The following is a 17,390-nucleotide window of genomic DNA, read 5'->3' as shown; positions in this document are numbered from 1 at the left end:
AATTACAAAGAAAAAACATTGCGCCAGACTTTATTTTCGGCTCCTTAAAATAGCATTGTGGCAGCAATGCGCCTGGACACACCTCTTTTTTATACCAGCACACCCATGGGCGCAAAAATGAGCGCAAATGCATTTGCTAATTAAACGACGTTGCGCTGGACGGGAAAATGCGAATGGCGCCGGACTGAAACTAGCAAACACACAGCTGCGCCTTGCGTCGCATTGCGCTGGGTGTATGATAGGGCCCTAAGTGGCAGTTGGACTAGTTAAAGACTATGACCAATTCCTAGTTACTGCATATTATTCCATTATTCAGATTTAAAAAATGGTCTTTCACTTTATTTCTTCAACATCTATTTCATAACAATATTCCATGTCTAAAGTCAGTATATTCTTTCCGAAACACCTTGTAAAAACCCCAAATAAACAATGTTCTAAACACGTACATAAAATGCATACCTTGTCTTCTTATCCCAAACACATTCGGATACAAATACAAATACAAATTTAACATACACAGAATCTCTCTCATGATTCAAGGTATGTTCTTACATGCTTTAGTTCAAACAGCACTTGTCTGGTCAGCTCGATCCTCTTCTTGTTCACATGTTTGATAGCCACCAGGTTGCCCTGTTGTGAAAGGAAACAAGTGTTAAAGACAATCAGATCTGAAAGGTAATGTCAGACTGCCATGATGGAAAATTTATAGCATTTTTATATAGGATGTTAGGTAAAAAATGTTAGCCTGAATGTACTGTATGTTGCTTTGGATAAAAGCGTCTGTTAAATGCATAAATTAATTTAATTTAATTTAATTTTATATTCTTATAGTCTTATAGCTGGATAAATTAACATTTCAAAAACATTATTGCTCAAAGGTGCTCTTTCATAGCTCAGGAGACAAAATTAAGTTTTAAAACATTTAAATGGTTTTGTAATTGTTTTATTTTGCATTTTAGAGACATGATCTGAGGCAAAATTACTTGAATGAAATTGAGAACTCAATTAAGGCTCCTGAGCAATAAAATAACCTTGGAGCAATAAAAGATTCCACTGTGTATTTGAACAAAGTAAAATGATCTCTTTGACAGTCTATCCTGATACTGAAATAATGGCATGTAAATCAATACATTTGAACATTTGCTTTGTCATTGTCAGTGGCTACAGTGACAGCAGAAATATTCAGCTGGCTCAGTGGACATTTGATGCCTCAGTGTCATTTTTAGCTTACACTGTGGGACAAAGAGGTGAGAGTGACTTTTTAGTTTAGTCAATATACATAAATATTTCACATTTTCTCAGTTTTGGTTGGCAATAATTGCAGGCTGATTGTGCATTGTGACGTACTTAAGTAATATTATTTAATATGGTTTAATGTATAAACATTAACTAACAATGAAAAATATATTTGTTACAGTATATACTAAGCAAAGGATAATAGGTACAGTAAGGTATATAATAAATAAGGTACAATAATACCACATATTACAGCGCTTTTCACCACATAGATAATTACACCACCGCGCTGTCTCTCATTTCATTCAACTGTAACTGCTATCATCTTGCACATCATTTATTGACTGTATTTACTGTAAAATTAAACCTAAAGGACTTAAGTATTAATAGTAGGAGTGGGGTAATATCGTCTTGTTGCCAGAGTAATAATGGATTTAAGATGATAAACAGGTAAGATTTAAAAGCACTTTCTTCTCATATAACATGTCCTCATCATTATTTATGTGGAGAAAAGTTGTGTAATTAGAGATATGACCCTATGTGCATTACGCCTTAAATGTCCATCTTATCTGAACTTTCATCTAGGCTCAAAGCCGTTTTTTAGGAACTATTTTTCTTTGCTTAAGTTTTGCATTTAAAGAGCTAATAAAATATTTCAAATCACTATTTCGTGTCTAATTATTTACTTATGTAGCTGTGTAGGTGTGAAACTGTGAACATTCAGCTGCTTCAGGGTCAGGGTTTATCCTGTGAAAACAATCGGATGGATGTACATTATCCCTTACTCATACTAAATAATTATTACATTTACATTTATTCATTTAGCTGACAGTTTTATCCAAAGCGACTTACAATTGCTATAAATATGTCAGAGGTCACACGCCTCTGGAGCAACTAGGGGTTAAGTGTCTTGCTCAGGGACACATTGGTGTCTCAAAGTGGATTCGAACCCAGGTCTCTTACACCAAAGGTGTGTGTCTTATCCACTACGCCATTACTTATATTATTATATATTTATATATTTGATATATTTTGTTTATAATATAATATTATATAATATAAAATATTAACAAAGGCATCATGAAGCCTAATTACAAAGAGATCTATAAATAATACACCTGCACACCGCAAAATCTTTTTCCTCCAGTGTACGCTTTTACCATTTTAAGATTTGTGATCCATTTATCATGGCATAGCACACCTAGCATTGTGAATTGACTTTAGGAGCTGCAAAGCTGCATTAAACTATCTCAAACAACACATTGAGTTGGTACTAGTGCACCCACTCTCCATTTCTCCAGTCAATACACGTGTGTGTGGATGTGCAGCAGAGGAAGAAGAATTCAGCCGCACCTTAAAATAGCCTGTTTTTGCAAATAGCTGATATTTTCCATGAGTTGTTATCAAGGACCCATAGCTGGAACCTCTCTGCAAAGGAAATACCGAGAAAATTCTATTAAATTCAAATAACTTTATTAATCCCAGGGGAAATTGCTTTCCATGTGACAACTGCTTTCAAAAAGAAAGAAAGACAGAAAAGAAAAGAAAATAATAAAATGAATAAATATATTCCCATCAATAAATGAAAAATGAATAAGTAAGACATACAAATAATAATATAAGACTATACCAATAAAAATGGTAGTTTAGATCAAATGTAAAATTAATTAGGTGCAATAGAATGAGAAAAGTTGTGTATAATAGTTATAATAGTTATATACTATATATTGCACATTAATCTAGTAATAATAAGTAAGCAATAATAATAATAACAAATTGTATTGCACATGAAAATCGCTTATTGCACATACATTTTAAATTGCATTGCACAAGAAAAACTGAACATGCATTGCACATGCATTACTCATAAATGTCCCAGCACTTATAGAGAGGAGTTATACACCCTAACGGCCACAGGTAAAAGGATCTTCTGAAGCGCTCAGTCGAACACTTGGCAGTGATCAGTTTCTGGCTGAATGTGCTCCTCTGATCAGCCAGCACACTGTTTAGTGGGTGAGAATGATTGTCCAGGATTAAATTAAGTTTTGACAACATCCTTCTCTCAGCCACAACATGAACATCGTCCAGCTCCAAGCCAAGTACAGAGGCACCCTCCTAATTAATTTGTCCAGTTTATTTCTGTCCACCACTTTCATACTAATTCCCCTACAGACCACTGCATAGAAAATTACACTAGACACCACAGACTCATAAAACATCCGTAGCATGGTATTGCAGACATTAAAAGACTTGAACCTCCTCAGAAAATACAGCCTGCTCTGACTCTTGAAGAGTGCTATAAGACTCTAGAATGCAATATACTAGAATGCAATATGAGGAAGCATTTAACACAGAGTAGTTTCATTGTGCACATGAGAAAAGAAAACATTTATAGTTGGGTCCAAAAGTTATTTAGATTTAGATAAATATTGTTGATTGCAAATTAATTTATCAGCATAGCATTTGAAAAAATTGTGAAAAGTTTCATTTTACAAAAATTTCATTATTCAATTTAACAAATACCTATTTTTGCATACTCCTCACATGGTCAGTGTCATCGTTTGATTATCACAAATTTAATTATCTATCTATGGCTATCTATGACTATCTAAAAATAGTTATAAATGTAACATTTTTATTTATTTTATTTTATTTTTTTGTCATTTTGCAACAAAACTTAATTTAAATTTAAATTTTACTTCCAGGTTTGATGAAAAAAAAAAATCAAAGTGGTACTTCTGAAGTCTAATATACTTTTAGTTGACAAAAATGTCAAAAATGTGAAAAATGTCTGAAGGTGCATTTTAATGCTTCGCACCAAATGTTTTTTTTTTTTTTTCAAAGACTCCCAAAGCTTAACTGAGTCACAGTGGCACTTATTAATATACAGAGTAAAAAAAAAAAAAATATATATATATATATATATATATATATATATATATATATATATATATATATATATATATATATATATATATATATATATATATATATTATTGTACGATGAGAAGAAAAAAGCCTCATTTAAATAACATCAAGGGAGTAGACTGAATCATACATTCAGTCCAATGATGTGGAACAAACTGGAATGGATTCCAAAATGTGTAATACTGTATAAGGTGGCCTGGAAAATGCATTGGCCTTCAAAACGCATGTTCCAAGTATGAAGCCAAAAGAACCTAATGACAACCACTGTACTTGTAAATGTTTGTGTGTGCATGTGTGTGTGTTTAATAGGAAAAGACTGCTAATAATCCACAGCAGATCATGATACATAATGTGTTTTGAGTAGGAGACCAGGCAGTCCTTCTGGAGCTCATTTGAATAATTGTTTAATATGAGTCTGCTACTTTAAACCTGAAGAATGTGAAATGTGTCAAGAATGTGTATGAAATATATACATTATAAAGATTTTGATAATTTCTGATTTCTGTTCATTTCTGTCTTGTTTATTCCATTTATATAAATTCATTGAAAAATTACAGGGTACTGAGCACATTTTGTTTTAGTTTTTGAATATAAATGGGAACACCCTTATGAAACAAAAATATATTGCAGTATATTGGAAAATATCATGTAATATATTAGGCATATATTCTTATATATATTTATTTTTTCCAATATATTGCAATATATTGAAAGTGGCAATCATTTGTATGTTTTGCAATATATTATATGATACATGTATCATCAATATATTATTAAATGTATTCAAATATATAAAATATTAGAAAATAAAAAGGGAAAGTAATATATTACAATATATCACAATATATTTTAAGAAATATATTGGTAAATATATTTTCCTTTCGTAAGGGCAAAACCTGTGAGCTTGTTATGAATTTGTTTATTCTTTATTTCAAAGAGAAAGAGAATTCAGATTAACTAAATCAGGCTACCTTTTGCAACCAACTGACTGTCTAAGCCATCATTGTAATTCCCAAGGAATGCCGTTTTAAATGGACATGGCAAAACAAGTGCCAGGAATAACAGCCAAGTCCAAAAAGGCATTTTTATGAGATAAATTAAAACCATATGGACAAGGGCTGAAACAGGAGGAAACCTCTTTATTTGACGTTGTTTATACAAAAACAGAAACTCAGAGACATTTCGTCTTTTGTATATTTTAAATTTAATCCTTGCACATTTAAAATGAATTTTATATCTGGTTTAGAGATGGCCAACTGGAAAACATATCAGTTTTATGCAGCTTGATCCATGAGAATACCAGAGAGCACTTGTACCTGGGAAAGAGTGAGACGACTGCCTGCTCGTTTATGATATTTGTTGGGACTTTCAAACTGCAGTTCCTCCCACCGTATCCTCCAAAGCATCCCAGCTAACTCCTTCTCCAACTTCAGTTTCCTATAAAAGAGCAGATCGGTTAAAAGCAATGAATGACCAATGCAAACACAAAAACATGTTTCAGCAACATTAGATGCTGAACTAGATTTTTACATTTTCCACTGTGTTATGTGGTCACCAAAGTCTTCAGAGTGGTTGCTAAGGCATTGCTAGGTGGTTGCTATAAACATAAACATTGCAGGATGAGTGACAGGCAGAAGTTTAATGCTTTGAGTTGAAAGCATTTTGAGTTGAAAAAGTCTAGTTAGAGTGATATGTGCAAGCACCATGAAAATGTTTTGGAAATACCATTTAATTTTGCACAATTAGTTTAAATAACCCTTACACTAAAAGTCAGTGTAAGATAAAACTAAGGTGGAAACAATTTTTGCAGCAGACTGAGTTGAAGTTTGATGGGGCGATACAATGTGAGCCAATCTTAGGGTCACTGATGTCGTGCCCTTTCCAGCATATTATTTTTAAACGCAAGTAAACCAAGCAGTCCACCAGCCATGTGGATAAATACATGGGGAAACTTCCAAGCGAATCAACACATCTGGAGGAGCTCTCCGAGGACCTGCTATTTCTCAACAGCTTCTATTCACAGTAAAGATTAGCTTTTTTTTTTTTACAAATCAATCTCTGAATGTTTAATGGATGCGGTCTAAGAGTTGCGAAAGTAGGAATCAATGAAGAGAATCGTCATTAAGTTTCAGAGCACTTAAAATAAAGTACAAGAAAATAAAGCAACCCCCACACATTCCACTACAATCTAAAAGGTGTAAAACACTTCCAGATGGCAGAGTGTAAGTACTGCAGCGTCTGCATTTCAACAGGGCTTTACTCGATTTAAGAGCCACCCTTGTAAGCCCCAAAACAAGAACCTTTATTTGTTTTTGTAGACCAGATTTTGGAGGCAGAGAGCTGGAAAGTAAACTTGGTAGGATCTTTATATTTAAGAGCCAGGTTCACAAATTTATACTCAGCTGTTTGCCAAAGGGAAAATCCTTGTTCTAAAATGCTGAAATTCAATGAAGCGTCAATTCAGGGAATGTCAGAGATTGGAAACTGTTTGCATGAGTGGCGAGAAATAGTTGATTTTACAGCACAGCAATATAAATATTCTGAATAAATCATACAATTCAAACTATACAATAACCATACAATAAAGTGTTTCATATTTGAGGGTTAGAGTATGTTGCTTTTATGAATATTGCATTTTCTAATTTAAGTAGTTTTTCTACCAATATCGCACATATGCTAAAAATGTGTATGACTTTGTTTTAGAATATGCACACTTTTTCTGTTTTTGGGATAGTATATGAGGACCAAGAGCAGTCAAGATCCAAAAGTATGGATTTATGGATGGACAAATATTATTGTGTTTATTATTTTTTATTATTATTGTGTTCCTGGGCTCAAGTGGTAGAGCATAACGTTAGCAGCATAAGGTTGTGGGTTCGATTCCCAGAGAACACGTTAGGTAAAAATGTTAGCCTGAATGCAAATAAGTCGCTTTGGATAAAAGCATCTGCTAAATGCATTAATTTTATTTTATTTTATTGTAGGGCTGTACGATAAATCGCATGTGATTGTCATGCGTATCTCTTCAGTAAAGCTGGTTCTGTGATTAGTAGTAGTCTCCATCATGTGCTTTCGGATGGAGCTGCATTTAATACACGGAGCCGTAGTTCACTGACAAGCTATGCAATATCGCGTTCATAATCGCAGATGAATCACATTCAATTATGAACGATATTGCATAGCTTGTCAGCCATCTGAAAGAACGTGATGGAGATTTACTACTAATCACAGAACCGGCTTTACTGATGAGATGCGCGCGTTTATCCTTTGCTGAAATTTCCGCGTCTTCATGGAGAGAGCACGTTATGGTTGCTTAGCAAAGTCAGACGTCTCAGGAGCACTTCTGCCCGAGCGCTCTGGAAAGAAGGAAAACGCGTGGAAAACGCTAGGCGCACCGCTTTTTCCTTCTTTCCAGAGCGCTCGGGCAGAAGCGCTCCTGAGACGTCTGAACCACCAAAAAAGATCTACCGATTATGAATTAACAAAACGGTAAGCCTGATATCAATAGACAATGCTTCATTCACACACACAGACACACAAAACATCCCTTCAAACATTGCGAAGCATTTAGAGCTAAGAGTATTGAGGAACGAAAAAAGTTTTTGAAGGAGCATATTATCTGATTAAGATGTTGTTCTTTCAGTGAACATGTGGCCAAAGACTATGATGTTAACATACAGTGAACAGTGTGTGGCAGCAACAATCACACAGCCCTTCTTCCTGCACCACCTCCATTGACACTAAAAAAGACTGACTAAAGGGGAGAAAGAAATTGCAGACCTGTTGATTTACTAATAGTTTATGGTCCTGTTTCTAATATTTCTAAATGCACAGATGTCTGTGGAGTTACTAATAGTTTATGGTCCTGTTTAATAAATTTGCCATATCACAGTTCACCCCAAAGAAAAGCCAGACAAATCACTTAATGTCTGTGGTATTCTTAACAATCAAAGTAGTGGTTCACTTGATAGATCTTAGTTCTTCGCCCTCTTCAGAATCAAGAGCACAGAATTTCCTTACACTCTGTGCATGTGCATCATGGATGTGATATCCTCCAAGTTCACAAGATAAGATAGCATGCAATGGGTCAAAAATGCTCCATACTCTCAAAAGACTGGACCTAGGCAGGGTTGTGGTTGACAAAGTGTGTCTCAGTGCTGCTCACAAGCCCTCGACTGTGAGTGTTTACTGCACGAACATTCTAGAAGATGGGCATCAATCCTAATTTAGCCCATGTCCCAATAAACTACCTCAAGGAAAAATTAACTTCACAACCAAGTGTTAAAGCCTCTCTCTTTCCCCAGTTTGCTCCCAGCCAATTAGCCACCTCGGTCTTCAAAAGATTGAAAGATGATGAAAAAATAGCCTCTTTAATTGAGAATAAGCAGTGGCAATACATTCTAATCTCACAAAACCCTGCAGATGTTGCTAGTAGACCAGTTCCTGCATGCTGCCTAACTAAAACAAACTGGCTCGCTGGTCCGTCAATTCTGCAGCATCTAGCACCCACCCCTGTGAAAGAAGCTCCCTACAGTTTTATCTTTCCAGATACAGACATGGAAGTGTGAGCATCACACATCACAACCTGCTTAACCCCTGATCCTGGCCTTGGTTCTCACTGATTCTAAAAATGTTAATCTTGGAAATCATTAATCATAAAACTTGTGTATTAAATAAATTCAATGCGCACAGACGGAAGTTTATATCTTTGGTTCTTTTAATTGTAATGATTTTTGGCTCGCATTTAACAAAGGGAGGCTTCGAAAGCAGAAATTGCTTGTCTTGAAAATGAAAAAGTAATTTCCAAGCAGAGTTTTGTTCAGAGGCTAAACCCGTTCCTGGAAGATGGACTCTAAAGAACTGAGCCCCTTTCACACATAGATTCTGGAAAATACACTGATAATGTGTCCCGGGATCAGTTCATTTTGGTTAATTCACATTGCAAGTGGTTTCCTGGAATCTGGTAAAGATCCCGTAAAGACACATGACATTGGTATGTGTCATGTAATGTGACACGTACCATTCCAGTAAGCAAGAGAGCGATCTCAGCTTCAGTGCAGAAAATGATCAGCTCCCTGATCTCTGCTTCATTCCAGTTTGCACACATTTTTTTTGTTTTGAATGTTGATGTACATAAGTGAAAGAGTCGCACGATAACTTGCATCATCACTACAGCACACTCCTTACAGCATTGGTCCCATGCTCTGGATCTGGAACTGAACGACGCTCTGGAACAATATTGATCACGGTATTGTTACTAGGTCTCCATCCCGTGATCAATCCCAGGACATTTTTGGACACGTCAATGGACACATCAAGTTTCATTTATGCACTTTGCCACTTCTTCGCCTTTGAAGGCTTATCAAAGGCTGTGGAACTAATTTCACAGGAGCATGCAAAGAGCTGAATATGCTTGTGGTCTCTACCGAAGATTTAAGTGTGAAAAATTACCTCAGTGAAGAAGGCTGCAATGGATCTTTAATAACCCACCTTTTGTCTCACATAGGAGGAAGATGGGTGAGTATGATTGGACTTTCCAGGTGAATTTTTGACTTCATGCTTCCTCAGCTGCACGCATCTGACTCCCGAAATGCTGTCAATTCTAATGGCTGAAGTGTGATCCATTATCAGTACAAGACCTCTCATATCCATTTCCTTCTCCTCACTCCATCAATGATCCTCAGCCAAAAGGTGTGTACCCCAGTGCCCGGTTGCACAAAGCACCTTTAGTTTTTCCCTTAAGAATGAGACTTAAGGCGTGATTTCCTTACCTAAGGGAATGACTTAAGGGTGTTGCATATAATCCCTTAAACACTTCCCCTAGCAAAGGGAAACTGTTAAGTATTTCATGAAAGCGACCCAGGTTTTGCTATTAAAAAAATAGAATGTTGCCATGGTCACATTATTTGTTAATGCAAATAGTGTTAAATAAATAATTTTCTTAAAGGGGAGATTGGATGCTCATTTTCCACAAGTTGGTATGATTCTTTAGGGTCTTCATTGAATGTCTGTAACATTCTTTGGTTAAAATTCCTCCACAACTTAGAAAAATCTTTGGCCCTATCCCTATCCTGATCACAGCCTTTCGGTCTTCCTCTTGAGTCCACACTTTTGAGACGTAACGGTGTTTTCACTGTCGTTTAGAAGTCTGCTGCAGAGTTCGACCCAGTTTGTGCTCGGCAGAAGTGTGCATCGAGGGTGCAAAGGGGGCACTCACGAGAACCCTTCTATAAGCTAAAAGGACAAATGGGACAAATGGGATTTTAAGTCCTTAAGTCAGAAAATGCACGTTAAGGGTGCCATTTGGGACAGGGCCTTTGTTATGCTTCATCACACAAAGGGCAATAGCACAGCAGCCATTTTCAGATCTATGTAGCAGGGAGATTACATGGTCCTTGTATCTGTTTTTATTCCTTTGTGTAAAACCCCAGAGAAGCTTTGCTTGTGAGTTTATCCTTTACAATTGTAATTTTACATACTTTGTGTCTATATCTTAAGATTTGTATATTTGAATCATGTTAGCGGTTGCATTATACGACATTCAAAAGATCGCCATCTATTTCATTAACAACTACTGTAATTTACAGAAGTAAATGCAACATTGTATAACGTGTTATTGTATTTTATTTATATTTAAGTAAGCATTTTTTTGTGCTTATATTTATTTAATTTGTGGATGTTTGTTTGTTATATTTGGAGCTTGACTGACTATGGTTCCCATTCACTTTCATTGTTTGGAAAAGAACAGCATTAACATCCTTCCTAAAAATATATTATATATATATATATATATATATATATATATATATATATATATATATATATATATATATATATATATATATATATATATATATATAATAACTTTCCATTAAACATTTTGCTCTCAACAAGATTTAGGCTTTGTGAGATATAAAAGTTTTCCTTTTTATACTGTATATAAAATATTTAGACTGAAGCACCCTGTGGTTGATATCTGCCTAAAATAATTAATCGCAGTAATTAATAGAACTAATATGTTACATCAAAATATGTTTTCAGGCTAAAGCAATATGTAATATTAGTTACAGGACTCTACAAAGGTCCTATTTGGTCATGATTTCCACATAAAAAACTATCAACGGTTTGCACAGCATGGTGTTGTTCTTGCTAAATGTTACGTTTAGTTATATCAACACCCTTGCCAACAGTAACTACTGTAGCACCAATATTAAACAGTGTTTCATTGATAATCAATAATACATTCTTGGTAAAACATGGTATGAGTGTCATGAATTTGATTCCCTAAAATTAGAAGTCTGCTGCAGAGTTCGCCCCAGTCTGGGCTTTGCAAAAGTGTGCATCGAGGGCGCAAAGGGGGCGCTCACGAGAACCCTTCTTTAAGCTAAAATGACAAGGAATGATCACATCATTCATTTCCTGAGAGGTGCTAGGAGATTAAACCCTCCCCGGCCCCCTCTGGTTCCAGTCTGGGACCTCTCCACGGACCTGGATGCTATGAAGGGCGGCCCCTTCGAACCACTGCAGTCTGTGAATTTGCGGTATCTTTCATTTAAGATCAGTTTCTTTGTGGCTGACCAGCGAGTGGGTGACCTGCACGTGCTCTCTGTGAGTGCTACATGTATCGAGTTTGGACCTAACGACTCTAAAGTCATTCTCAAACCGACACACGGTTATGTACCCAAAGTGCCTTCCATTCCGTTCAGAGCAAAAGTCATTTCACTGTCAGCTCTTCCAAGATCTGATAGTGAGGGCGATGTGAACCTCCTCTGCTCGGTCAGGGCGCTGAGGATATATGTCGGACAGTCTGCTGCTTTCAGACAGTCAGAGCAGCTCTTTGTTTTTTTTTTTGGTGCCACACTAAGGGACTAGCCACGTCGAAACAGAGCCCATTGGGCATCAAAGCTCATTCCACAAGAGGCATGGCCTCCTCGTGGGCATGGTCCAGTGGAGTTTCACTCCAGGACATTTGTGTGATGGCAGCCAGGGCCTCCCCATTTACATTCATAAGGTTCTATAACCTGGAAGTTCCTGCCTGGCAGGCTAAACTGTTGTCAGTCTAGGTGTACAGTAATATCCACCGATCTGCCCGACTCTGCGTTGTGCATACAGTGTTTTATGAGCGTGCTGCTAGCACGGGTCTAAGACTAACAGATCAGGCTGACTTAGGTCCTCCCTCACTGTAATTCTACAATCATATCTGTCCCTCTTGGTCAGATATCCAACTGATATTAGCCTTGCTTTTATGCAGTTTAGGCTAACTCATGTCGTTCCTGACTGTTATAATGTAATAAGCACCCATGTCCTTCGAGATGGTCATATTATATACTCACACCCACGTTAGTTGGTGTGGATTTACCTACTATTATGTATACTCCGGGCACATGCCCTTGGGAATATATGTATGGAATATGTATATATATATATATATATATATGTGTGTGTGTGGACATTTCTAAGCACGCACTGCATTTTACATTGGGTTCCCGTAGCATATGCTAGTTTACGCAACACGAGAGTACTCTCGTAAGGGAACGCTCTTGGTTACAAATTTAATCTTGGTTCTCTCTAGATGAGGGAACGAGTGTTGCCTAACCCTAGAAACCAAGAGCGTTTATATTCTTGTTACTTGATAAGTTTCTGCTATGTGTGTGTGTTTGTGTGTACGCTATGTGTGAGCGGGTGTCCTTAAACAACATTTTCATATTAGATAAATTTTTTTTAAACCAAGTTCAGATGAGAGAATGACAAGTCCAATATTAAGCCTACCTTTGCTGCAACTGCAATATTTATTCTAGTATTCATGAGGAGCTAACATCAATATTCGTCTCATAGTGTTGACTATACTGGACATGAGCCCATTTATATAATCCATGAGTAAGCTTCTACAATTCTCTTTTCCACAAGATGTCGTTCCATACTATTCAGTAATATCCTCTCCGATTTTAGAAAAAGAAGGAAACATGCTAAAATTGTAGACTGTTCTAACAGACCTTTTAAAGTGAAGTAGTTGAAAAAAATGGAAAAGTATACATCTGCATGCACAAGACTTCACTAAAAATGTCAGTAGGCTATCATGTATCATACACAACGGAGGAGCGTGACTTTAATAAAAAATAACATTCTGATTGAAACACCATGTTTGCACTAATTTAAATTCAAGTAAAGTTAAGTTGAGAACTTTTCTGACTATACATTTGAATTGAATTGAATTGAATTGAATTGAATTGAATTGAATTGAATTTAATTTAATTTAATTTAATTTAATTTAATTTAATTTAATATGATGTATGGAGTCACAAATTCAGAAAACCATCCCACAGTATTCACTTACTATTTACTTAATTCAAAGAGATTAAGAGATGAGAAGCTTCATTAGAAAATTGTCAACAGAGCTAGCTTATAATATTCATAATAGTAGGCTGCAAACAGGTTATTTATTTATTTATTTTATTTATTTGCTTCTGTCAATACATCTTAAGACTACATACTGTAGATAATAAAGAAGTCCAAGTATATAAAGCCTTTCAACAATGAAATAATTAATTATAAGAAAGAAAGAATGAATTTATTCACTTAGGCCTACATTAGATTTTTTGACAAACCTTTTTTCTGTAGTTTATTATTAGTATTATTATTTAGGGAAGCATCAATATAACATCTGTGGTTAACATATGTATATTTAAATTATACTTCACTTAAAATTCAAAATAGCCAATTTTTTCATAATTATCTTATCTTGTATCAGTCATAATCTAGTAAATCTCAACAGAAAAATCTGCAGCTTCCAAATGTGTCTATAGTAATTTCCTCACGATTTCAGGTACTGAAAAGCCAAAACTCTCAGCATTGTTTAACACATTAAAATCCATTCCATACAATTCCACAGATTTTCTTCCAAAATCAGCTCAGAAAATGCAGTGTCCACAGATTCCATCTGTGTCTAGTCATAATTGAGGCATTGAGGTCAATAGCACACCCTGATATTATTCAAATATCGAATTACCAAGTGAAACAAGCACTGAAGTTTTTAGACTATCTGGATTTGCCTCAGAAAATGTTTTAACTTAAACAACTGCTGAGCAGTTGCTCTGGCAACAGTCATGTAAATTCGACTCTGGCACCTATAGAAGCTTTTCCTGTAAATCCTCTGAAAAAGAAACATATGCTGTTTCAAGCAAGTCTTCTTCGCCTCTCTCAGGTATTCCACATATTGTCATTAATATGAAAACTAAAATAATTACAGTTAAGCTTGAAGTAAAAAATAATGTACCTGTATATGAGAAAACTGGAGATTCCAAAAATGATGAGGGCTAGTCCAGACCCAACTGCCACTATTCCAAGTACAGGAATATGATCTGGGGAATTAAATAACAATTATATAAAACTTTTAATTCAGTAACTTATTGAGCATACTAAGGAGGAAAAGAAATTGTGCCACCTGATGCTTAATTCACTTAAGAAATTATGCAATTCATTTAACGACGCCCACCAAGTCTGATGAATGCAGCTTGCTCTGTGCAATTGCCAATTTTGTGGGTCAGTTTTGTAAGTTCCAGCTTGTGGAGTATGCAGCAGATTAAACTGAATCAGCTGAAATTGAGCTCATTGACATTGTGCATCTGGATATTTGCCAAGTTATACCACAAAAGGTACCCAAAACATCTTCTTTTTTTTCTTTATATATATATATATATATATATATATATATATATATAGCAATACAGTTTTTGTGATCTACAGTGTGTCTGATTAATATAGAAAGGATATGTATAGTGCTTAACCTCTTGCTGAACAGTGATATCTACATCATATAGAACTTCCACAGATGAAAGATTTTGAGTCAGTCAAAAATAAACCAAAATGGAATAATTTAATTCAGTTGAACCAATAAAACTGAGTAAAGGGTCACCTAACAGCAGCATGCAATTACCAAAACCATGTTGTGTGTTGGAAGAGTTTCCACTAAAAAAGGTCCCTACCTTCCTTGCATGGGGAGAATCCACACGGTGGGTAGTCCAGGGGTGGGACACCCTTTGGCCACTGAATTCTCTCTGTTGGGGACCACAGGATTTCTTTACTGGTCCCATTGTAGTGACCAACAATCTGTGTAACAAAGTATACTCATAAGTATATTTAAAGCATTTCAGGGTAACACTTTATTTTACAGTGTCCTTGTTTACATAACAGTAAATTATGTATATAATTATGTATCAGTATCCTCGTAAGTCAAATAATTACAGTGCACTAAGGACACCTTAAAATAAGTGCAACCCATTTCAGACAAGAAAACAACATCTTGCATTACATAACATAAAAATAAAGATAACAAAACCAGCCAATTGTACTTTATTTAGTCTATGGTTATACGGAAAATATTTAAACTATATGATCATGGTATATGATTTTTATGATTTAGAGTGTGTATATACTGTACAACATTGTCTGATGAAAAACAAAAGTCTGAATATACTGGTGACATAAGGGGTATCTATAGCAACAATGCACAATAACTCAATCGCTTTGTTACCAGCTTTTGATCACTGTTAGTTTCTTTTCATATTTTTGTTGCAATAGACCTCTCTAAATCAAGCAAGCCTCCAGGAACATTTATGAATGAACAAGTTAAATGGAAAAATGAACAAAACAAACACTTACAAGCTCATGAACACATGCTTTTGATTAGGACAGAAGGGCAAGTAAAGGATTTTATTTTTAAACAACACATTATTTGGTATGCCGATGCCGAACCACAGCCACATTTACAGTAATTATGGAAAATGTGGTGTGTGGGTTAAATTAGACGGTTGTTCTACATATGTTCAAAGCTTTAATTTATTTTCACCTGTCTATCAAAAAGATTTTCATTAAAGAAACATTCCAGAGGAAAGCTACATCATTCATAATGTTATTTCTGATGCTTTCAAAAGCAGACATCTCAGTTACTCCTGCTGATACTCATGGGTTCTGAAACTCTTATTTGGCAGCAGAAGAGACCGTTTGATTCCAAAAGGACATTCTACTTACTGCGTATTGTCCAGTTTTCAGGTTAGTCATTCCCCAAAGGCTAAAGTCTGTGTCTCTGGCATTGTTCCGATCTGTGCTAACAAGGCCAGTCACCCCTGTGATAAACAAACACAATCCCAGGGATCGAATAAACATTTCTATCTGAGTGTTGCTTTCAATGGTATGAAGTTAAAAGGTCATGTATTCTTTCCTCTTTGTTAGCCAACAAAAAAAATTTAAGACAGAGAGAAAAAAATGTTTTACTGAGAGGAAACTCTGCCATTAGATATTTACTAGAGAGTTCATTTTGAAATCTCAGAGGTTTGATTTTGTGGACACTAGAATCTCTCGTTTGAATTTCTAAAAGAGACGTGTGATTTTTCTCAAGAAATTCAGAAAATGTAATATCAGTTTACATTGTTCTCTTGGAGAAGCAACAGATATCGGTTATTATTATGTCTTTTTTATGTCATTCTCTACAATTTTTTTCAATAGTTCAATAGTTACAGTAAAATATCTGAACAGCCTTAAAGCGAGTAAAGCTGAGATGCAAATAGTGTAAAATATTAAAACCTGTTAAATATTAAGATAATATATCTTGCATATATCTTGAATTATATATCTTTTTGTATAAAAGCTTCATCAGAAAGCAAAATCTTGAAGAAAAAAAAGAAAATATCTTGAATTGCTGGTTTTTCTACGGAGCCCCACACATGTCATGCAGAAAAAATTATAGATACTGTGACCAAGTTATGTTTATGGTAATTAGTTTTGGTTCAGAAATGCGCAGGGCTCTGAAGGAAAACATGTAATTCAAGATATATTCTCTTCTCTCTAAATGAATCTTGTTTTCACTATGTTTAAATATTTGACTGAAAACAAGACTTTTTTGTTTTTCCCATTCAGTATTATGCCTGGTTGCTGTATGTGTTTGGTGCAGTGTGTGTAGTTTCCTCCAGGGAGAGGGCTCAGCAGCTGGGTTGTGTATTAGAAACAGATTTTCCATCCACAAGCTAGCTGGGACATGCTTTAAATCAAGGACTCTGACCTCTACACTCCCTGCAAGAGAGGCTGTGAGTTTACAGACAAGAGTTGCCAAAACACTCCAGCTTGACACTGCTGTTAAAAACCTAGATACTTCTCATCACGTCCTCAAACTGTGAAGCACTTAAATGTTGTAATCTTTGATCATCCTATTGATAGGAACATCAAAGCATCAT

General features: G+C 35.5%; 1 protein-coding gene across 1 annotated transcript in view; it reads right to left on the bottom strand.

Annotated features, from left to right (window-relative positions):
* Positions 1–17,390, bottom strand: part of LOC127993367 (atrial natriuretic peptide receptor 2) — a 42,705-nt gene that overhangs the window by 14,350 nt on the left and 10,965 nt on the right. Inside the window, exons 5-10 of the mRNA XM_052591714.1 lie at positions 16,192–16,286; positions 15,147–15,270; positions 14,438–14,522; positions 5,481–5,601; positions 2,590–2,664; positions 553–630 (exon numbers count right to left, since the gene is read on the bottom strand). Of these exons, the coding sequence (XP_052447674.1) occupies positions 553–630; positions 2,590–2,664; positions 5,481–5,601; positions 14,438–14,522; positions 15,147–15,270; positions 16,192–16,286 (578 nt within the window). The remainder of the gene's footprint in view (positions 1–552; positions 631–2,589; positions 2,665–5,480; positions 5,602–14,437; positions 14,523–15,146; positions 15,271–16,191; positions 16,287–17,390) is intronic.

This window comes from Carassius gibelio, chromosome A5 (genome assembly GCF_023724105.1).
Source record: "Carassius gibelio isolate Cgi1373 ecotype wild population from Czech Republic chromosome A5, carGib1.2-hapl.c, whole genome shotgun sequence".
Lineage (NCBI taxonomy): Eukaryota > Metazoa > Chordata > Actinopteri > Cypriniformes > Cyprinidae > Carassius > Carassius gibelio.
Note: the sequence above shows the minus strand (reverse complement) of the source record. Positions and strands in the feature narration are given on the sequence as shown.